Genomic DNA, 22,695 nt, shown 5'->3' on the forward strand with positions numbered 1-22,695 from the left:
AGCCCTCCAAATCTCAAATAAAATCACACACACACACACGCTGCCTCATGGACATTATTCTAAAATACCTATATTACATACATGTAAAAAAAAAAACTTTATACACATGTGAAAACAAAACCTCTCGTACACCCTTGAGTGAATCTTTTGCACACGCGTGAGTAAACCTATGCCTATAACGTATCTGAAAACCTCTCACACACGTGAAAGAAAACGTTTTACACGTGTGAAGACCATAGGTGTTAAAATACTGAACAAACCCTCCGTGACGTCACCCAGAATTTTCTGACGTTCTTATTTGAAGTGGGCGGTTCTGACCATCTTGGCCGTGTCACACGTCTTGACAGTCCAAAAATGGGCAAAGAGGTGGAGCCAAGAGCGGACCCATGAGGATCTGCGTCACTTCTTGTTTGGCTTCACAAAATTCAGACAAAATCTGCCCTTTGAAGACTAAAGTTTCTTTTCACTTGACCATATGAGATGTTTTCCCATGTGTGCAAAAACACATATACGTTTCATGTGAAAATATGCAAATGCTATAGATCATGAACCCTATTAGCTGTCTTACATAAATAAGGAAAACACCAAAGCTTTAAGTTATAAAATGGAAAATATTTAGGATGTTGACAAATATCGCCCTCTGCTGGCCAGAAAAATACAATAAATCTAATGAAACCTGACAAAAATAAATACCTAAAGGGATTTAAAATCATTGAACTAAACATGAGTTTCAAATTATTTGTGACCATTGTGGGTCAGTAAGTTCCTAATTTAAAGACTTTGTAAAATAAAATAAGGAAACAGTGAACAGCCATAAAGGGTTTTGAAGACTTTAATTGTGTGAATTTGTTTCTTATCAATCCCTTGTTTATTTATCCTGATGACGCATGAATTAAATGCAGGATAAAACATAGCTAGTAGCCAATTTCTGAGCCATAGACAATAAATCAGCAGTTTTCAGACAGTAAAGTGTCGTTGATACGGTTCCATGAGATGACAAAACAACGACTTTTATGAAAATTAAGTTGAGGACGTATGTCACATGACACCTTTCAAAGCCTCACCTGCTGACCCTATGTTTGCAAATCTTTGGTGGCTCTTAGCTGTACTCTGTGAGCTTGTTGCATCCTGGTTACGTTTTCCTGTAATATTGAAATAATCTTTCATTTATAAAGATTGAAAATATAAACTATTTCTTAACTTTGATTTAAAGGGCAACTTAAAAACCACCCACTCATCTAAAAATATGAGAAATACTAGATTATTGTTTAAATATGGTAACAGAAAACAAAAAGCTGCTCAGCGTTTAGCTTAAAGAGGAAGTCACCCCCTACCAGAGTATTACTTCTCTCTCACTTCCTGCTTGAAAAATGCAACAAATGCTGTTGCCTAGCAGACCGAGAGGGCGGAGCCGCTAACAAATACACACACACACAAGCTCGCAACGACATTGTGACATCATATGGTACCAGCTAACATTCTAGGGTACCTCTTAGCCAATAGCGATGGCAGATTTAAATTCAACTGCAGTGCAGAGTTTTTACCTGAAGACGGCACAACACTGACAGTTTTAGGCAGAAAATTTTAAATTTAACAAAAATGCACCAAAGTGCAAAACTATTGACCACACCTGTCTGCAGCATGATTGGACACTCATTTATACAGTTTATCAGGGGGAAAAAAGCTGATTTGGGGGTGACTTGCTATTTAAAGTTTTTCTGGAAGTTGGGAATTGTGATGATCACAAAGCCCGTTAAGGATTAATTTCATTCAAATGGGGGAAAAGATGCAACTGGGCCAATAATCATCCTTTTAGGCACATGTGGAAAACCAAAAATAGGAATCTTTACTAGCAGGTTTGAAAATGTCTTGTAGTTTTCTATGAACAAACAGCATTAAGGGGGGAAACTTCATAAATATCAGTCTGCAGGATCATTTGAGGGCCACAAATGTTTAAAGCACTTTCAAACACATGCAAGTGTTACATTAATAACTGATGGGTTTATATATCTGGAGCTTTCCGACACACATGTGGGCAAATGTAAAAAATAAAAGTTTATAATTCATCTGTGGATTCAGGACTTTCCCTCCCCCCTATATAATAATTTGTAACTTTATGTTTAACATCTTGGATATTTTACATCCCATCGTCCCAACACAACACATACACGGTATATGCATATAAAGTCTGCATTTCTGTACAGATTGCCCTTTCAGCGGCTCCTCAAACAAGGCAAACCACATTTAAACACGTCACCTCCATCTTTAAAGAGCAAACCTCTTTATTATGTACCAGTCTTTGTTTTAATAACAGATTGTGTAACATCTTCTTGGGTGTCAAGCGTTTTAAATACACTGAAGGTGGGGCAGCGGCAGCTGAAACGCAACGTTCAGCTAAATTATTCTGAAAATCTTTTAGAGAAAAAAAAAATCTGCAAATTAAATGAAACCAGTAAGAGGAAATTTGTGGTTTCTGCGTAGCAAACTGTACAAGGCTGCTGCTTCTGTGGTGCAGGAGACAACATATACATAATATTTACAAATTTACAGCTGGAGATGGAGGAATAGGAGATGTGGGCTGTAAGGGAGCAGATATCAGGACCCGGACCTGCAGACAGCTCCTCGAGTCGAGTCAATAATAATAATTCCCACCGTGTGTAAACAGTCCGGGGAAATTCTGGGGAAGATGATGATGAGAATGGAGCGGATGAAGGTTGGAGAACATAGAAACAAGCGTTAACAAGGAGAAACAGATCTATGATGCTGGTATGAACAGGTAAAAGGGTCTACGAAGCTTTTGGGGAGAAACACAGCCATGTGGGACCCCCCCCCCCCCCCCCCTTCTTTGTGTGACTTCCTCCTAAACGCCGTTGGCGCTCATCTTGCTCTTCTGGCTCACCTCTGTTGCTGCTTTAGCCTGTGGATCAGATCCCAGATCTAATATTAACACCATCATCTGTTTATTCTGCTGTTTTAGTACAAAACAACCGTGAGAGTGTTGCATCGTGGGTAGGTTTCTAGGTGAATGATGCTTTCAGGTCAGGGTCAATCAGCTTCAGATGTGTCTGGTTGATTAAAGGTTTTATATTTTAAATGTAAAAGATGAAGTCAGGATTACTTTGCTTTACGTTAACAAAAAACATCACAAAAGAGAGTTTTAAATAATATGTACATGAAAATTTAAACATTTTAAATCTGAAAACTTCTCTTCCTCTAAATTCAAACTGTATCTTTCTACATGAGCAGATTTTTCCTACTCTGACGGATTAGCACATAAAGCATCAAAGCACGAAGACGTAACCGGATTAAAACCCAGCGAGGATCAAACACCAGCTTGGTTTCTGTGCGTGTTCTCACCTGAAGAACCTCAGCAGGAGTCAGAGGTTTGTCCGCCACTACAGGAGCTTCATCCCTCATCTCCTCCACCTAGCAGGAACAGAGGCAAAGATCAGATCATGACAAGCCCACCTGGACCTTGTTCTGCCACCATTCAAACGTTCATAAACATTTTTATTGTTTTGTTTTGGACACACACTGACAGGCCTGTCTTTGACGATGACAGCAGGGTCCGACAACCTCTCGGAGCTGACAGAGGCAGTGGCCGCTCCTGAGCTCTCCACTGGAGGAGGAGCAGTCTTCTGCAAGCACAACAGTAAAAGGTGACATCATTTACGAATCTAAAACTTTACTGTGGTTGTCAACTTTAGAATAAAAACATGAAACAGCAATGGAAAGGCTCAGAAACTAGGTGGACAAACCTCTAGTTTAGGAACAGGAGGGATGACGGGAGTTTTGGGTTTGAGGTCCGTCAGGTACATGGCTCTGGAGAGCAGCAGCAGAGATGGAGGAACGTTCTCTTTCAGGTGCAGATCCAGCCACTGAATGGACCAAAGCGTTGGTTTTATATCTTAACTGATGTTTAATCTGCACAGTAACAAGAAGCAACAGTCTAACCTGCTGCAGCTGCTGACGTAGCTGCTCTGTGGTGAGACCCAGAGACCTCATCCCACGACTGCGAGACGCTGCCTGTAACTCAGACACACTCATGGCTGCCACGCCTTCTGCTGCAATCATCTGTGAGAAAACGAAGAGGAAGTGAAACGCTGATGCTCTGGGCGTGAGAGGACTGCTTCACACACAGAGGAAGTAGAATCACAGAAACATGAAAATATTAGGGCCGGGACTTGAACGCGTTAATTACGATTAATTAATTAGAAAAAAATGACTCATTACAAAAATTAACGCATTTACTCGCAGCTTGCATTTCAAGCAAGGCGGAACCTTTCTTATTGCACGATTTCCTTGTAGACCGAATATCACAGACGCACACAACAATGCACAGTGCTAATGGCTACTAAAAGGAATAAAAACAGAAGGAAGTTGCCTTGCTTGGACTGATGCAGGATTTAGGAAACACGTCCGCCTCTTTTCTTAACTTGGAAAAAAAACTTCCAGACAACAACAGAGTTCGTGTCGCGGACATTTTTCCGTGATCGTCTCTGCTGCGGCTGCCCGGTGGCACCGGAAACTTTACAAAAGTTGTGGGTAAGCTATATTTTTAACATTTACGTAACATCTGTGCAGCGCTGAAAGCACCAGACAGAATAATTCTGTGCCCTAACAGTAGTTTATGAAAGTAGTCAGACAAACGAGAGGCACCTGGCTGCCGCTGGGAGAACGCTCCGTATGCCGCCCATCGAAGCATGCGAGGACTCCAGTTCTTTTTACAGATGGCGTTCTTTATTTGTGCCGTTATTGACTAGCAAAGCTAGCACCATGCTGCACCATAAACCACCGTAGAACTACAAACCGACAGAATAAACAATATGTTTACATAAATATAACACATAAACCACAAATAAGGGTTACAAAGTCTACTAACCACTTTGCCTGCTTGTAGCTCCGAATGGGAGGGGAGAAAACACGTTTTGCTTGCTGTTAGTCTCTTATACTAATCTGAACGTATTCAGCATATATCAGCTTCCTTTCATATGTTAGAAAAAAAAAACGAGTGCACACGTTAAGCTAACCGGAAGTTGTTGAGAAAGGCAAGTGTGCCTTTTAAAATAAGAGCACGAGCTCCGGTTTCATCAAAAATAAAAAGCAGCATTTTACAATGATGTTTTCACAGCATTCACACTCCGTGTTCTCACTACTCTGTAAACAATCACAAACGTGTCTTAAAGTTGAAAACAGAAGTTTAAGTTAAAACAGAAACACTTTAATAATGCGATTAATTTAGATTAATTAATTACAAAGCCTCTAATTAATTAAATTTTTTAATCGAGTCACGGCCCTAGTGCTCCTCTCACCTCATCGTCCGATCTGATGGTTCTGAGTTTCATCCTGAGCTGAAAACGCAGCAGGTTGTTGGTGCCAATGGCCTGAAGCTCCAACAGTTTGCACAGAGCCACCAGCTGGGGGCGCTCCAGGTGCTCTAGCGTCAGCTCATCTTCAAACAGCTTGGAAAACCGAACAATGTCCTTGGTGGTGGGCTGCTCTCCGGTGCCCCGGACCTGAAAACACAAACACCTTGAAGCTGTAGGACCATTCTTCCATTATTTTAGTTCCAGTCCTAAATGTTTCTGTCTTAACAGGTAAGAGATGATCCTTTGTTCACCTGTTGAACGTATGTAGAGAAGCGCTGGGTCTCATCCTCGGTCTGAGCCTTTGCTTTATTCCTTCGAGCCATCTCAGCGATGGTTTCCTGGAGAAACTTGGCCAGTTCCAGCTTAGCAGCCAGACCTTTCCTCTGCTTCTCCTCCTGCATGAAAAAGGGATAAAAAAAATGATTACCTTGACATTTTTAAGCAAACAACTCTTGGTTGTTTTTCTAGTCAGTTTTTTCAAACAAACTAGATAATTTGTTGATCATTTCATAAAACTGCATTTATTAAGAAGCTGTTGTCTTTCATTTATTGTTTACATAATTATTATACGTAACATATTGTCTGAGTCTGTATATAATCACATGCCTTCTTAGTCTCCGTCTCAAAGGTAGAAGGCAGCATTTCTGGAAAAAGTTTGAGAAAGACAGGAAGAAGGAACTCCATGAAGGGAACGATGACAAACACCATGAAGGGCACCAGGCGGAAGAGGTCAGCGCAGGTCCTCATTAGCTGTGAACAAGAAGAAAACGACACCGATCAGGCTAACCGTGGCTGTTTTATTACTGTTCACACAGACCAGGACTCCTGTGATCCATTACACATGCCCCCCCCCCCCCCCCCCCACACACACACACACACACACACACACTAAAATAGCTCCAATATCTTTTTTCCACGGCACATGCACAGCTCCGGTCTGTGAGGTTGCATGTTTCTTCTGCTATCAGACGAAAAGCATCACAGCACGACCTTCTCAAACATCTAGAAGTGCTCAGCTGCGTTTGACACTTTAACGTCCTTGTTTGGCAGCTTCTACAACCACACGGTTACGGCCTCAGCGGTCGGTTCGAGTAAATGTACCGACTTGTTGAAGAGCTTTTTTAAAACTGAAAGTTCATAAAGAAGAATCTGAACTTCTGATATGATTTGGTTAAGAGGGACCTGGTGAAAGAAGCCATGGGATCTGCTGACTCCATCTCTTCCGAGTTTAGATGGATCATGGAGTAAAACAGTTCAGGACTTTCTTTATAAAATGTTGAACTACTTGTTCATATCTGACTTAACTCAAGAATCTGGCTAGATTTGATAGTCATTCTAAGTTTTTTTGAGGCTAAAACTATTTATAGATTATGACAATCTTTATTTTTAACACATTTTGCTTTAAAGATGGCTATAAATAGCTCCTAATGTGTGTCAGAAAAGGATCAAAGACTATTTATGAGGTTTTATTATTATCTGATAAACTTAGAAGTGACTTAATCTGGTGATTCATTCTTCTGGATTCTTCCTCTTGGCTAAGCTTTGATGCTTGGTGTATTTTTTTTGACAGATGCTACTAGGCCTGGGACGATAATCAATAAATCAATTAATCGTACGATAAATGAAAATGAACTCAGTTTTTCCAGCTTCAATATATCGAGGTTAAGAAATGTACAACTCTATTATTATTATTGTCATTATTGAAATGCAGTTTTGGTTGTTGACACTAGGGATGTAAGAAAATATCGATATGGCAATATATCGTGATATTTTTCCTGCGATTATTACATCGATATTCAAAAGCCGTGTATCTAATTCTTGAAAGATTTTACATGCAAACATTTGTGTATTTTCTTTTCGTTTTGTGCAATTCAATCGCCACCCGCTAGTTGGCAGCAGCGTGCAACGGGTTTTGTTTCCACCATTGAAATGTAAATCCCTCCATCATGGTTCAGATACCTCATGTTAAACATGTTACGTATCAGTTTGGACTGTTTATTGAACATTCTTACAATAAATTCAGTAAAAAAATTGCTTGTAACGTCTGACTGAATGTATCGCAATATATCGCGATATATCGTATCGTCTCCCCTGTATCGTGATATGTATCGTATCGCCAGAATTTCAAAAATACACATCCCTGGTTGACACCGGATAGACCATTGTGTTTATTGTTTTACAAAGACTAGGTCTATTTTATTTTTGGTGCAAAATTTTCTAACAGAGTGAGTCCTATTTTATTTTACTGTATGTTTGTTGTATTTATTTATTTAGAAGTTCTGGTTCATGACATTTAATTGTTAAATAAAGGTTTAATAGTTGCATTTTAAAGGGTGTTCTTGCATTATTATGATACATTAACATTAAATATATGTACTACATGCATATTTTGGTCTCGATAATGTAGACGATATTGTTTGTCAATAATTTGTTGGACAATACATCGTCCAGCAAAATTTGTTTTGGTCCCAGGCCTAGATGCTACAAACATTTCAGATATTTTTAGGTCCTGTTCGAATGTTGCACAGATTACAGGTTCTGTGAGCAGATGTTTTATTTCTTTAGAATCTGATTTTATGTGTTTTAATGGTGCCCATCTTATTCATAATCAACAGGAAGGGGATCATTTTAAGAATAAACTTGGATTAACACTTCTCAATCCCTTACCCTTCTCCTCTCCCTGCGTGTGAGCAATTGTCCGTGCAGCAGTCTCCACACCATCCTGCCAGCAATCTTGGTGTCGATCCCAAGTAACCTGAAGCCATTATAGTAATGTTTCAACTCATCCACAATTCTCTGATACAGAGATATTTTCACAATGGCCTTCTCCTGAACTGGAGGGACGACAGCAGCCGACGCCGGAGTGGGAGCTGATTGAAGTGGAGGCTGAGATCCTGACGCCACAGAGTCCTTTTTAGTCCCGGTAGAAGCATCCTCAGCCGCAGGTGGAGAGGTCTTGTTGTCCTCCTGCTTTATATCCTGAAGCCAAACACCTGAGCCGTGCAGAGAGCGGGCGAGCAGAGCGGAGCTATGGTCAACACTGAAGACGTGGGCTTGGAGACCGTGGCTGTAGCGGGACAGCCTAGGAGGGATCGGAGACGAGAGGTGACGGGGAGGGTCTACGTGGAGGTAAGCTTTAGAGGATAGAGAGCTGTGCTTCTTAGACAACAAATATGAGCCCCTGTGAACAAAACAAAAAAACATTAAATATGACATATTTGTGCCTACAGTCTATCAGTCTCCTGTCTGTCTGTGTGTTAACTATCTTTGTACGTATCTATTGTACGACTTGTCCCTCTGATTTCTCTACCACTTTAATGATTAACTCGCTGAGGAGTGATGCCAACACTTTGTGCACTCATCAGTAAAACAAAAACCATATGTCGCAGACGGGGTCAGATAAACTCAGGCAGAAAAGTGCGTCAGGTCAAGGATGGAAAGAAAATCTTACAAGTAAAGCAACATGACCCAGAAGTTCTCTAGTCATGTGTCAGGGACTAAAGACTTACAGACTGTCAGTTTTACCCTGCTGCTTCACACTGAGGTAGAATTCTCTCTAACCCTGTGAAGGCAACTAGTAGGAGCAAGTGAAAGTAACATGTAGGTCACGCTTTACTGGGGAGGGCAAAAGTATTTGTGTCAAATAGCATGATGAGTAGTAAAAATAAGTGAATAGGCAAATAAACCAACTGTTTACTTCCTCAAAAGTAAATATTCAGAAAGGAATTGCCATACTGTGGCTCAGGCAGTCCTATTACATATTTCTCTTAAATAGTTTGGTGAATCATCCGATCACAAGCCTCTACGCCTATTTCTAGGAAACCTTGAGAGCAATCCTTTGTTTGGTGAGTGTGTTATTGTGTCTATATTGACTTCTAAGAATTAGCTGTCTTTTCCCCACTTCACACAATTCCAGAAATTAAACAAAAACCACTAAACCCTAAGGAGAAGTCTTTCAGCCCCCTGGAAGGCATCGTGCCAAGAAAAGTTTATGGAAATGATGCAAATCAAGACTATAAAAGAGGGGGAGGTCTATTCATGCTTTATGATTAAGTCATGAGGTCGACACACTTTCATTTCAACAGTCTGCAGCTTCCTCTTGGCACACTGCAGACACTACTCAACTGTTTGTAACTGTTTACCTTAGTGATGAGATATAAACTGAAGCTGCACTGACATTTTGTTCCCAGATTACAAACCCCATGTTCAGCTGTAACGACCTGCTTACCTTGATCTTGTGACTGCAAAGAGCACCTGGTGACTGAAGACCGCCATCGCAGAGTCGGGTCACGGTGTTCTGTCAAATGGTTCACATGGAGACGGAGAGCATGCAGGGGTCAGGTTACGGTTTACACGTCTGATACAGCAGGAATACACCAGCATTCATCACATAGCCAGACAAGCACTAAAATGAATTAGTCTGAGGTAACAAGTTAGCTACCTATGTACGAACGCCATTTTACACATTGTTGTTTACACTGTCATTTTTGGACATATATGCCATGCTACAATATCTCGTGTTAAAATAAATTTATAATATACATTCAATGTTTTCTGTTTCTTTTTGCGCATAAATAACAGTCCTGGTGCTAACTCTCCGCAGGAGTACTTTGGTAACTTTCCATTAAAACGTGCAAGTCACCCAAAAAAAAAAAACAAGATAGTGCGAAGAAACAGCTAAGGCGTAACTAGCCTTAAAATAAAACATGAAATAACTCTTCAGCAAGAAGATAATAAAATTAGAAACCTGTATCGGGAACATGTTAGAACGTAATCAAAGCCGTAGCGCGAGCTAAACCGGTGCGCTTCGGTCGGGGTACCTTTTTCCCCACAACACTTAGCTTAGCCGATGGCTGCTACTGCTATCGGTTGAAAATGGAGCCCACTAACCTCCAACGTCAGTGACCGAGCTGGCAGGGCGCTGGGAGGCTTTTTGTTGAGACGTGAACAAGATAATCCATCCAAAACAAGCCGTCGAAGTCAACGTGATCGGCGAAACTAACGACTGATTTAGTGATAAACCCATTTACAGTAGCTTTAGGCTTTAAATCGTCTCTGTAAAAGTCGCGTTCCTATCTGCTCTGACCGCGCGAGCAGCCTTCACAGGCAGCTCCGCTGAGATCGTAGTGAGCATGCGTAAATATTGGGTGCCGAGCAAGACAAAGAGCGTATATAATAGGAAGATGACTTACTATTTTGTTTTTCTTCATTTTAAAAAGAGAGGATTTAGGATGTTGATTCCACAAATGTTCTGTTTTGAACATAACAACAAACGTTATCCCAATCCTGCCAGGTCTTTAGATATATTTTACTTAGTCTTAACAACCAAAATGTATTGTCTCTACAATACTATTTAATTTATTTCGTAAAGAGTAATGTCTTCTATCATTTTATACAAATCCCCCAAAGACTTTGCATTGTAAGGATTAAGTAGATCTAATACTGGAATCAATATATAATTATTATTAACTTGGTACAAGACTCAAACTAAATAGTTTTCACGCGCTCGCCATCATCTATCACGCTGGATAAAACCTACAGCGTGAGAGGTCTTTCCTTTTGTCTCATCTCAGCTGCAGACAGCCGATGAGGCATTGAGGAGCCAATCAGAGACGGTGGTGCAAACGTAACTACTGTATTCGCATGACGTTTTGCTTTGAGAGAATAATACAATTCAAGATCTAACAAATACAACATAAACATATTTCATTTTTTATTCATCAAAATAAAATAAAATGACAGGCCAGTCCATAACTTTATTTAACTGTACGACATCTCCGCATCTGGAGTTCTTCTGTTTTCCCTGTTTGGCCCCTGAAGTGAACTACACATCCCGTAGTGCCTCTGTTGACCCCCTACAGCCCGCATCTGGGTGATGATTTGGCGCTGAGCAGAGCACCGAGCGGGGCTTAAAAGCAACGCAGGGCGCGTTTGAAAAACCAAAGGAAGAGGGAGCTAGAGATTAGATTTAAGAAGACAGGAAGGGGCGAGAATCAAACGTGTCTGTCGCCAACAGGGTTCCGACTAAATACTGGGGTCCTTGCATTGACGAAGAGCCAGGCTTTGGGATTGGGTAGCGAGCAGATAGCGTAAACACCCCCTCCTCCTCATCCTCTTTTCTGTTGAGAATTGCGATAAAACGAAAAAGGAAAGGCCTAAGCTTTGCCAATATCTCAGTATTGTTTTTTATTTTTACTTGCTGCAGATTAAACGAGGAACCATTACTGACTGGTGTATGTGTTTAGAATGGAACACGCTGAAGGTATTGACATCTTTTTTTATTTCACTGCATCTTTCGACTCGGCTTCAAAAATCTGTGTTGCTCCTTTGCTTTTGCTGTTGAGCGACGAGTGTTTTTCCGTATCTGCATGTTGTTATCTCCCCTCTTGCCTCGGTACTGGCGGTTCTTGCTGATATCTTGCTTGTTTTGAATACATTTTTGCTCCAGTGATGGAGGTATAATCACGGCAGACAATTTGATTTAAAGGGGCTCAGGCAGCCATATTGCAGCGTTAGCCTAGCTAACATTTAGCTTCCCCTTTCATCTTTTTCACGACTGTTCCGCGTTGTTAAATGCCCGCATTCATTTAAACGTGTGCGCACAAACATAAATAGTCGTAAACTTGTTTTGTACTTCGTTTTTTGCGCTCTTAAACCGTTTTCCCATCATGGCCCCCAGGTAGCGTGGAAGCTAACATCGCAGGAAGCCACAATATCATCCAGAGAAATATTTTCCTGCGCCAAAGATAAAAGCCACACCGCTGTAGCCAGATGTTGTTCATTTCAACACGTTAAAACAGAACATATCCATATTACGGAGTCGTTGGGGTATCTTGTAAATCTAAACGTTAATTGACACCGTGTAGATGTTTACATTATTTACATTTCTCGTGCTGAGCAGCCGGAGTGGTGCTCACATTAAATAACAATGAGTGGATTAGTCCAATTCACTTAACACTTTTAACCTGATTATTGCTCTCACGAATATTAACGCAGAAGAAGGGACGGAGCCACACGAAGCTGTTCTTTGTTTTTGAAAACTGGCCACCATGTGTTTGTGTGTTGATGTAATAATAATAGAAAAACACACAAATAAGCGCTGCAATCACGAGTAATGGATGTTAAAGAAAACCCTGCAAAGCCTTCTTGTCATAAATGCAGTTGACCAAGAATTTAGTATTCATTTTGCTGATAAATTCTCTGATTTTTTCCATGTTTACATGCACATTTATTATGAGCTATTTGTTTAGTTTTACATTCAGCTGTCTGGTAAAGCATGCAATGTTTTCTTAACTGCCTAAAATGTTTGCATGGTTCAGTTCTCATTTGTTTCCGTGCATGTACTGGGTAATAGTGATTAACATTTAATCTGCATATTTAAAAAATACTTATTACAACCGATCTGCCGGTTCGAATGTTTATACAACTTTTGTTCTACAAATAACTCTCATGATTAAAAACGTTAGATCCTTAAACACAATTCCTTAAATACAAAGTTGATGCAGCTATTTGTTGTCTGCAGCCAACAAATCCAATACATTTGGATTAGGGATGCAACGATACCACTTTTTTCCAAACCGGTACGATACCGATACTTGGATCTGAGTACTCGCCGATACCGATTACCGATACAGATACTTCTACCACACAAAAAATGTAATGAATTGGACTACAGGTTTTATTTTCTTCTGTTTTCAATAGAAGACGGTGAGGTAGATAAAAGTAATATAAGTGATCACAAAACTAAAATATTAGGTGAACAGAAATGACAAGTTACAGTGAAGTCACTTTCAAGCAACTGCATTGGTATCAGTTACTGGTATCTGTTAACTTTTACCGATACTGGTATCGGTACCGACACCAGTATCGGTATAGGTGCATCCCTAATTTGGATATTATTTTAAAAATTCAAGACTAAATCTTCACAATATACATATCAGGAAGTTGATCTCAGACTAGATTTTTATTATTATTTTGGTTTTGTGGAGTTTGTTGGCAGCAAAATAAAAATATTTTGACACATTAAACCCAATTTAGCAAGAAACATCACGCTGTTGCCAGTGATGGCTGCCTGGGCAACAATACTAAAATAAGTAGTTTCCACAAACTGCTAAATCCAATGTACAAATAAATGTATGATAGAGGAGCCCAATCCTGGTCCTGGAGGGCCACTATTATGTATGTTTTAGTTGTTTCCCTGCTCGACCCTTGATTCTGTGACTGAGTTACCTGCAGAAGTCTGTTAATCTTCTGTTGATTCAAGGCTGGTATGCTGGAGCAGGGAAACAACTAAAACATGGAGTATAGCAGATCTCCAGCCTAGGATTGGGCACCCCTGCATGAGCATGATGCACATGAGAATCTGTGTGTGTCTGTGTAGTCGTTCTAGTCACAATGATCTAATCACACATCTCTGTCTTAAGGTCCAGTCAAAGAAAAAGACAGTTAAGGATGCAGGAGCACAACAATGGATTTCTCCTTCTCTTTCATGCAAGGGATCATGGGAAATACAATTCAGCAACCCCCTCAGCTCATTGACTCAGCTAACATCAGACAGGAAGGCACCTGTGACACCGGCAGTGACCCGGGTGAGGATAGCGGTCCCTCCTATGATGCTGCCCTGGACGCAGAGTTTTCGTACCCGCCTTCAGCCTCGGAGGACATGCCGCAGGTTCCAAATGGCTACCCACCTGGTCTGGGCATGTACGAGTCCCAGGCCAAGTTTTCCATGTACTCGCAGTTCCCCAATGGCTCGGCCAATGGCTACGGGGCCTTACGGAGCTACGGGGAGCATGGTCTCCTGCCAGGGGAGGGAACTGTCCTGAGAGGTCCTGGTCTCCAGGAGAGACCTCTGTCTCCTGTGTCTCCCCCACTGCCCACTCACCACCCACACCTCCATCACCATCAACACCACGTGCACTCCTTCCACCCAAACCCAACTCATATACACTCACACCCACAGAGTCCCCCACCGCAACCTCTTCCCTCCCAGCACCACCTGTCTCAGACACCTCACATCATGACCCAAACTCTCCCACCTCCTCCCCCATTACACCTCCCATCTTCAAGCCCTCCCCCCTCCCTTGTGGACTGCACCCCCTCATCTCAACCTACTCACACTCCGTCCAACACCCCTGGTGGGGTGCTGAAGAAAACCAGTTCTCCAGAGATTAAACTGAAGATCATAAAAACGTATCAAAACGGAAAGGAGCTGTTTGAATCGGCACTGTGTGGAGATCTGTTGCAGGAGCTGCAGGTAACGCATGGAGAATTGTAGTTGTCATAACTGCACGTGACAGAAACACGGCAACTTACTGATTATCGGGTTTTGAACTGGAACTCGCCAGAAATTCTCAGTTTACTTTAAAAAGAAGAAAAGAAATGTTATCGTTCCTCTATTTTCTGCCCTTTTCCTCCTGCAGAAGGAGTCGCAGAAGAACGAGGCTACTCAGATGCAGCGCAGACACGAGAGGAAGAAGGAGAAGAGGAAAAAGAGTGTGAGGCTGCAGCTGCAGGTCCAGGAACCGAACCAAGACCAGAGCCAAGTGCAGGCAGGTACAACGGGCGAGACGGAGGACACCCACGTCCAGCCTTCGCCAAGAGAAACGCCGCCGACCCAGACAGAGAAGCCTCAGAAAACCGTCGTCAAAACTGAACCAAAGACACCAAAGGCAAGTTCCAGCTCCTTCCTCTCCGCTCGGCAACGTTTGAAAGATTTTAAAACCAAACATGTTCATGTTTAGGTTCCTAAAGTCCATCATCCATCAGTGATCCAGGAGACTGGCTTTTGTAAGGAGTTTGTAATCGGAGATCTGGTGTGGTCCAAGGTGGGCACTTACCCCTGGTGGCCCTGTATGGTCTCCTCCGACCCACAGATGAAGGTTCACACTCGCATTAACACCAGAGGTAAGTCCTAACAAAAACAATCACCCCAACACGGTGGATGCACCTGCTTTATTCTTTTATCTAGAAGGTCAACGTCCGTGATCTTGTTTCCGATAGGTCACAGAGAATATCACGTCCAGTTCTTTGGTAGCGTCGCCGAGCGAGCGTGGATCCATGAGAAGAGGATAACCACGTACCAGGGCAAGCAGCAGTTTGATGAGCTTCAGGCAGAGACGCTACGCAAAACCACCAACCCAGTGGAGAAGCAGAAAGTAGGTTCATTTCTAAACAGAGTGAGCTAGAAAAGAAAGTTAATCATAAGTCGTAGATTAAACTTTGATTTCCATCAGAAATGTGCTTATGGGACTTCTTTATGTCATTGCTGAGACTTTTGTGAAGAAAGTGACCTCGTATTTATATTATAAACATTAGTATTGGAGACGATTTATATGTTTTATGATGATGTGATGAAAGGAGAATGAGAAGACTTTGCCTTTAACCGTGTTTTATCGTGTTTAAGGCAGGTGAAAAAGACCTGTGTTCACTTAAAGTTTAGTTAGAAACTAGATCAGAGGTCTGCAGCTCTGGAGCCAACTGTGGCTCTTTACACCTTCTACAGTGGTTCTGAATAACTAGCTAAAGTGGCAATAAAACAAACCATTTTAAATATAGATATAACCGCTGTCAGAGCTCAGTCCGCATATCCGGCAGTACGTCGGGCTCGTTCCCAGTGAGAGTTGGACTCCGCCAAGGCTGCCCTTGTTCAGATTCCCTTTATGGACAGGATTTCTAGGTGCAGCCAAGGTGTGGAGGGCATCCGTTTTGGTGGCCTGAGGATCAGGTCTCTGCTTTTTGCAGATGATGTGGTCCTGTTGGCTTCATCAGAACGTGATCTTCAGCTTTCGCTGGAGCGGTTCGCAGCTGAGTGTGAAGCAGCTGGGATGAGAATCAGCTCCTCTAAATCTGAGACCGTGGTCTTGATTTGGAAAAGGGTAGAATGCCTTCTCCGGGTCAGGGATGAGGTCCTGCCCCAAGTGGAGGAGTTTAAGTATCTCAGGGTCTTGTTCACGAGTGAGGGAAAACTGGAGCGTGAGATCGACAGGCGGATTGTTGCTGCGTCTGCAGTGATGCGGGCGTTGTACCGGTCTGTCGTGGTGAAGAGAGAGCTGAGTCAGAAGGCAAAGCTCTCGATTTACCGGTCGATCTACGTTCCTACCCTCACCTATGGTCATGAGCTTTGGGTAGTGACCGAAAGAACGAGATAGCTGATACAAGCGGCCGAAATGAGTTTTCTCCGAAGAGTGTCTGGGCCCTCCCTTAGAGATAGGGTGAGAAGCTCGGTCAGTCGGGAGGGGCTCGGAGTAGACCCGCTGCTCCTCCACATCGAGAGGAGCCAGTTGAGGTGGCTCGGGCATCTGGTTAGGGTGCCTCCTGGATGCCTCCCTGGTAAGGTTTTCCAGGCACGTCCAACCGGGAGGAGACCTAAAGGTAGACCCAGGACACGATGGAGGGACTATGTCTCTCACCTGGCCAGGGAACACCTTGGGATTCCCCCGGAGGAGCTGGCCCAAGTGGCTGAGGAGAGGGAAGTCTGGGCCTCTCGCCTTAAGCTACTGCCCCCGCGACCCGACTCTAGATAAGCGGATGAAAATGGATGGATGAATATAATAAAATGCAGCTTTTCAGATTTATTTTCATCACCTAAAGCCGGACGTACACTGTGCGATTTTTTTCACTTTTTTGAGCCGTTGTTCCACTCGTGCGAGAATCCAGAAGATCGGGGCAAGTTTTGCGCCGAGCGTCGTGTAGTGTACAGGGGGTTACGAGAGGCGATTAACACCACGTGACCAGCTACCGATCAGCAGTCGTGAGCTCGCACGGACTTTTGACGTGTTTGATATTTTGCTCATCCCTCGTGAGGGTATCGCACTGTTGAAGCGGCGCTGCGAGCGGCTGCGACCCAAAAAGTACCAGAACCGCTCACGGCGCATGCACAGTCATGCATCAACACCGCTCACCCGCTATTTCCCCAATAACACACGTTGTTCGTTTTAATTTCTACACTTTTTTTACTCACAAAGATTGTCAAGAAAGCTTGTTTGTCGTGTTCATGTCAAATTAAACTGATCACAAAACACAGATTTACTTTCTTTATTTCGTTTTCCTCATCCAACCCCCATAAATCCCTGTGTGTCCTCCTGCAGCACTCCCGAAGGACAACAGGCAAGACAAGACAAAAAAGTCTAACGTGTTGAGTAAAAACTGCTATTTTTAGCATATTTTTAGGGCCGACGTGTTGCTACCACACGTACAGTGTGAGCGCATGACTCGTGAGATCTGCCCTGCGAGGAAGTCGTACAGTTTGAGCTGAAGCTGAGTGCTACGAGTGAAAAAGTCGCACAGTGTCCGCCCGGCTTTAGAGAATATCCGCAACAGATCCCACAAAATGTTTCAGTAAAGTTTTTTACATGATTTTCTGCTAAAATCAACACTCCAACACAAACATTTTCTTCTTCACATAAAGGAAGAGCTGCCCTTTGTTAGACTTTAGTCATTTTGTTAATCTATCTTTTATGAGATCAAAAATATCTTTTATGTACAATAAGTTTTTACTCAATTGCTATTAAAGGAACAAAATCAAAACTGGTTTTGGAGTAAATGGAGTCAGAACGGTGGAGTAAAGTTGAATAAAAATGCTGCTGCTGTTTATCTCCTAAATTATCGCAGATGTCAGAAGTTAATAGAAAGTTTTTATGCTTTATTTTCTCTTCAGCTTCTGAAGCCTATCCCTCAGCGGGAGCGCGCTCAGTGGGAGGTGGGTGTCGGCCACGCCGAGGACGCCTTTCTCATGACGCGCCAGGAGCGGATCGACAACTACACCTTCATCTATGTGGACCCAGATCCTGTCGAAGCTGCGCCCAGCAAGAAACCCGCCGCCAAAGCTGAAAAACGAAGCCGGCGCTCCAGCGGCTCCATCACCAAGAAGGAGGACGCGGCCGTGAAGTCCCCAGAGCGAGAGCTGCCGCCACGCAGGCTGCTGCCTCGGAGACAGTGCAGCATTTCAAACACGGAGGACAGCGCAAACTCTCAGTCTTCAAGCGAAGAGAAGAACCAGAAGGGGGAGTTGGATAAGAAGGGTTCACCGAAACAGAACGCCAGCTGTGACGCACAACAGGACTCTCCGCCGCCTCCGGTCAGGGCCTGGAAAACGGCGGCCGCCAGGAAGCTGCTGCCTGTCTCCATCACAATGAAGAGGCTGAATGTGGAGATCACAAAGTGTGATTGGCCTCTCCTGCAGAAGAATGCTGCTTCGTCCCCAAAAAAGAACAAAGAGGAGAAGGAGGAGGGAGTGGAGAGGGAGGCGCGGCAGCCTGACCTGGGGTACTGCTCACCTGAGGTGGGTGTGACTCGGACAGAAAGAGACAGACGGGGTTGTCTGTGAGGTTGTGTCTAAATGTCGCTTTCAGCAGGACAGCAGAGCAAAACCTGAGCCCAGTCCCGAGGAAGAGGAGGAGGGCGATGAAGGAGATGGAGACGAAGAGGGAGACGAGCGGAGAGGGTCCCCTGCCAGCCGAAGGAGTGAGGAGGGAGGAAATCAGCAGACCTCCTCCCCTGGATCTCCCCACAGTAGTCCCCATGGTGAGTCAATGTTTGGATGAATACTTTCACTGGTGGAGTTTTAAAAGCACGTCAGTAGGGATGTAAGAAAATGTCGATTATGGCAATATATCGCGATATTTACCCCAGCGATATTATATCGATATTCAAAAGCTGTGTATCGAAATTATCGATATTGCAATATATCGTTATATTTTTCCCAGCAATATTATATTGATATTCAAAAGCTGTATCAAAATTATCGATATCGCAATATATCGTGATATTTTCCCCCAGCGATATTATATCGATAGTCAAAAGCTGTGTATCGAAATTATCGATATCGCAATATATCGTGATATTTTCCCCAACGATATATCGATATTCAAAAGCTGTGTATCGAAATTATCGATATCTCAATATATCGTGATGTTTTCCCCAACGATATTATATCGATATTCAAAAGCTGTGTATCGAAATTATCGATATCGCAATACATTGTGATATTTTTTCTTGCAAAAATGTATCGATATTCAAAAGTCGTGTAATTTTTGGAAAAATTTGCATGGAAACATTTGTGTATTTTCTTTTCTTGTGGTGCAATTCAAACACTGACCACTAGTTGGCAGCAGTGTGTAATGGGTTTTGTTTCTACCATTGAAATGTAAATCCCTCTGTTATGGTTAAACATGTTAAGTATCAGTTTGGACTGTTTATTGAATTTTCCTATAATAAATTTAGTCTAAAAAATTGCCAATATCGTATGACTATATATCGCAATATATCGTGATACATTGTATCGTCTCCCCTGTATCGTAATACGTATTGTATCGCCAGAATTTCACCAGTACACATCCCTACACGTCGGTATTTTTGTGTCTTTAGGTTCGCAGGAGAGGAAACCTCAGCGGCGGTCAGGCAGGAGCAGATCAGAGTCGGAGAGAGGCAACGATCCCATCCCCAAGAAGAAAACCAAAAAAGAACAGGTATGAGTCCGCCTCGGTGCCGAAGATTATCCGTTTTACTTTCTTCATCCATTTCCTCCTCATCATCAGCCAACAGTAACTTTGAACATCTTAGGTGTGTTCTTGCTGTGTCGTATCTAATTCCATGCTGTAGTTCTTTTTTAAAACACAGAGCAGTTTTGTTTACCTGTTTTCCCGCTAAGCGGGAAAACAGGTAAACAAAACTGCTCTGTGTTTTAAAAAAGAACTACAGCATGGAGCCAACAGTCACGTCATCACGCATAAAAGATTAAATGGAGTTTGAGCTCAGAAGCCCAGTTGAGGTTTTACTTGATGCCAAAAGGCTATTAATGCATTTGTGATATTGTGAGGGGAGACTTGTCTTCCATTAGCTGTTTAAAAATTAACGTTGAAATAAACAGACATTTAACCTCCTTAAAGGCTGAGATGGCGCCGGAGACCACACTGAAGACGGGTTCACAGAAAGGTACGAGGACATCTTTTTTGCCTCCCGTAGATCTCCGACTGGAATCTCTTTAAAACAAACAAAAAAAAAAAAACACGTTGTGATCCTGTAGGAGCCAGTGAGATCTCGGATGCGTGTAAGCCCCTGAAGAAGCGAAGCAGGGCATCAACAGATGTTGAAATGGCGTCATCTCAGTACAGAGACACCTCTGATTCTGACTCCAGAGGCCTCAGCGACCCACAGGTTGATCTAATAGAATAACATGAAGACGTCAGAAAAATAATGAAACTCCTAAGCTTAAATCTCATGTTAGCTTTGTGGTTCTCCAGGGTTTATTTGGGAAGAGCCTGGATAGTCCGGCAGCAGCGGATGCAGACGCCTCGGATACTCAGTCTGTGGACTCCGGCTTGTCCCGTCAGGACAGCAGCGCTGGAAAGAGAGACACTGTGTGCCAGGTGAGCTCTACTCCTGATCCATCTGGTTGGAGATTTTCATCCTAAAAACACATAAATATGAGATTTACTAGATGAATTTTTCTTTAGATCTGTGAGGTGTACGGTGAGGGTTTGCTCGTGTGTGAGGGTGACTGCAGCAGACAGTTTCACCAGGAGTGTCTCGGTCTGTCGTCTCCACCCGAAGGCAGATTCGTCTGCTCCGAGTGCAGAAACGGTGAGAGCACCGACACCCTCGTCCTCTCCTGAGCCGAGTTCAGCTCCCCGATGTGTTGAGTGTTGTTCTCTCGTTGCCCTTTTCAGGCAGTCATCCTTGTTTTAGCTGTAAAGAGGCAGGCAAGGAGGTGACTCGCTGCTCAGTTGCGGGTTGCGGGTGTTACTACCACGAGGAGTGTGTCCAGAAACTTCCTGGAGCCACCAGCAGCTCTGGTGGAGGCTTCAGCTGCCCTCAGCACAGCTGCTCGACCTGCTGCTTGGAGAGAGACGTGCAGCGAGCCAGCAAAGGTAAAGCGGCTTCCAAGCGTCTGCCTGAACTAACAGCGAGAACGAGGAAAAAATGTGCATAATAAAAAAAATGAAATCGTATTCAGAGACGAAAGCCTTCATCACTGTGGTAGAGCGTGATGATTTGGGTTCTAAAGGAGGAAATGAGGCATGTGCCATTACTGATGAGAGCAACTGGTTTGAGAAGATGGTAAAAAAAAGCTTAAAGGCTTTGCTTTTATCTTAAATCTTCTAGGTACATCCAGTTCTACCTTAAACTGAAAGATCTGATCAGGTGGACGAAAAGTACAGTCACAGAAAGCAACTGCAGAGTCCCTGGGAATATCGTTGACAAGTGATGTGTTATCATGCCACAAATAACCCCTCTGGAAACGAATAATCAAGGTGTTCCACCACCTTCTAAACAGGGGTACACCAGCTGCAATTACCATATTTTCCGGAGTATAAGTCGCTCCAGAGTATAAATCGCACCAGCCATAAAATGTATAATGAAGAAGAAAAAAACATATATAAGTCGCACTGGAGTAGGGCTGTCACGGTTATTGTGACCAAAATTATCACGGTTTCCGGTATTATCGCGGTATTTTTTAAACGTTACATTTTCAGACAACTACATAAACCCTGTATATCAGGAAAATATTGTCCTCAGTTTGTGTCTAAATTTAGCCTAAAATGTGTTATTTTGTAATTATGTTGTTTATTTGTTTACATTTTTCCCCTTTAGTCTTTAAAATACCAATATTTGCCCATAACTTCTTATTTTATGTCTGTTTGATGTCATCATTTTAAAAATATTAGACCAGATGATACTCAGTACTCAAGTAGCCTTCTAATCAGGTACTTTTTTACCCTTACTTGAGTAATAAACCCTATATCAGGAAAACCCGTGTAGCGGTAAACTCCGGTAAAAAAGTTGACAATAATAATAACCGTCTTGTTTAAAAAAACTATATTATCTCGGTGGATTAGCGTGGCTGCGGTGTAGGTGCGGTGACCCTTACCAGCCACCGTATCATCTGCTGAAGTTGCCGGTGGCACATGCGCACTTTGTTGTTTACAACCAAAACTTTCTTGAAGCTAAAGCTGAAATAATGGCCAAAGGAGGAGACGGCAGCGCTCAGGACATTTCTTATCCCTCAAAGAAGACAAAGTGGGAAGTACGGGCATCTTTTGGATATCTGAAGAATGCCGAGGGACAGCTGATAGAAGACGGCTATCCTGTTTGCAGCACGTGTAGAAAAAGTGTCTGTGAAAGGCAGCAACGCTTCAAATCTCATGACACATCTGCGTGACCATCATCCACAACTCTACAGTCAACGCAAGGCAAGCTAACGTTAGCGTTTTAGCTAAAATGCGTGATCCGAGGATTTGGGTTGAGGGAGAATGCAACGAGTCGCTATATAAAGCAGCCGCAGCGCCGCTACCTGCATATAAACCGTGTCGCGGACACCGCCATG

General features: G+C 42.9%; 2 protein-coding genes across 6 annotated transcripts in view; one reads left to right on the forward strand and one right to left on the reverse strand.

Moving 5' to 3' along the window:
• Positions 1–2,769: 2,769 nt before the first annotated feature.
• On the reverse strand, positions 2,770–10,479 carry letm2 (leucine zipper-EF-hand containing transmembrane protein 2). Of its 2 annotated transcripts, none has more exons than XM_015973101.3 (11): positions 10,260–10,479; positions 9,598–9,666; positions 8,037–8,550; positions 5,976–6,119; positions 5,621–5,764; positions 5,313–5,516; positions 3,955–4,074; positions 3,759–3,878; positions 3,540–3,638; positions 3,358–3,426; positions 2,770–2,917 (listed from the first exon to the last, which is right to left on the reverse strand). In XM_015973101.3, exons 2-11 carry the CDS (start codon positions 9,642–9,644, stop codon positions 2,861–2,863), a joined length of 1,518 nt encoding a protein of 505 aa, XP_015828587.3. In that variant the 5' UTR covers positions 9,645–9,666; positions 10,260–10,479; the 3' UTR covers positions 2,770–2,860. The 2 variants fall into 2 exon arrangements, with proteins under 2 accessions (XP_015828587.3, XP_070402291.1); XM_070546190.1 differs by having other exon boundaries at positions 2,868–2,917; positions 3,536–3,638.
• A 1,002-nt stretch (positions 10,480–11,481) lies between these two features.
• nsd3 (nuclear receptor binding SET domain protein 3) overlaps positions 11,482–22,695 on the forward strand; it is a 28,775-nt gene continuing 17,561 nt past the window's right edge. For 3 of the 4 annotated variants that reach the window (XM_015973096.3, XM_015973098.3, XM_015973099.3), the window contains exons 1-13: positions 11,482–11,631; positions 13,793–14,625; positions 14,792–15,040; positions 15,113–15,275; positions 15,372–15,526; positions 18,028–18,651; positions 18,722–18,893; positions 19,737–19,837; positions 20,258–20,303; positions 20,395–20,525; positions 20,612–20,737; positions 20,825–20,951; positions 21,038–21,238. In XM_015973096.3, coding sequence (XP_015828582.3) covers positions 13,837–14,625; positions 14,792–15,040; positions 15,113–15,275; positions 15,372–15,526; positions 18,028–18,651; positions 18,722–18,893; positions 19,737–19,837; positions 20,258–20,303; positions 20,395–20,525; positions 20,612–20,737; positions 20,825–20,951; positions 21,038–21,238 — 2,884 coding nt within the window. In that variant the 5' untranslated portion in view covers positions 11,482–11,631; positions 13,793–13,836. The remainder of the gene's footprint in view (positions 11,632–13,792; positions 14,626–14,791; positions 15,041–15,112; positions 15,276–15,371; positions 15,527–18,027; positions 18,652–18,721; positions 18,894–19,736; positions 19,838–20,257; positions 20,304–20,394; positions 20,526–20,611; positions 20,738–20,824; positions 20,952–21,037; positions 21,239–22,695) is intronic. The other variant, XM_015973097.3, reaches the window with a different exon arrangement.

This window comes from Nothobranchius furzeri, chromosome 17 (assembly GCF_043380555.1).
Source record: "Nothobranchius furzeri strain GRZ-AD chromosome 17, NfurGRZ-RIMD1, whole genome shotgun sequence".
NCBI classification, from domain to species: domain Eukaryota; kingdom Metazoa; phylum Chordata; class Actinopteri; order Cyprinodontiformes; family Nothobranchiidae; genus Nothobranchius; species Nothobranchius furzeri.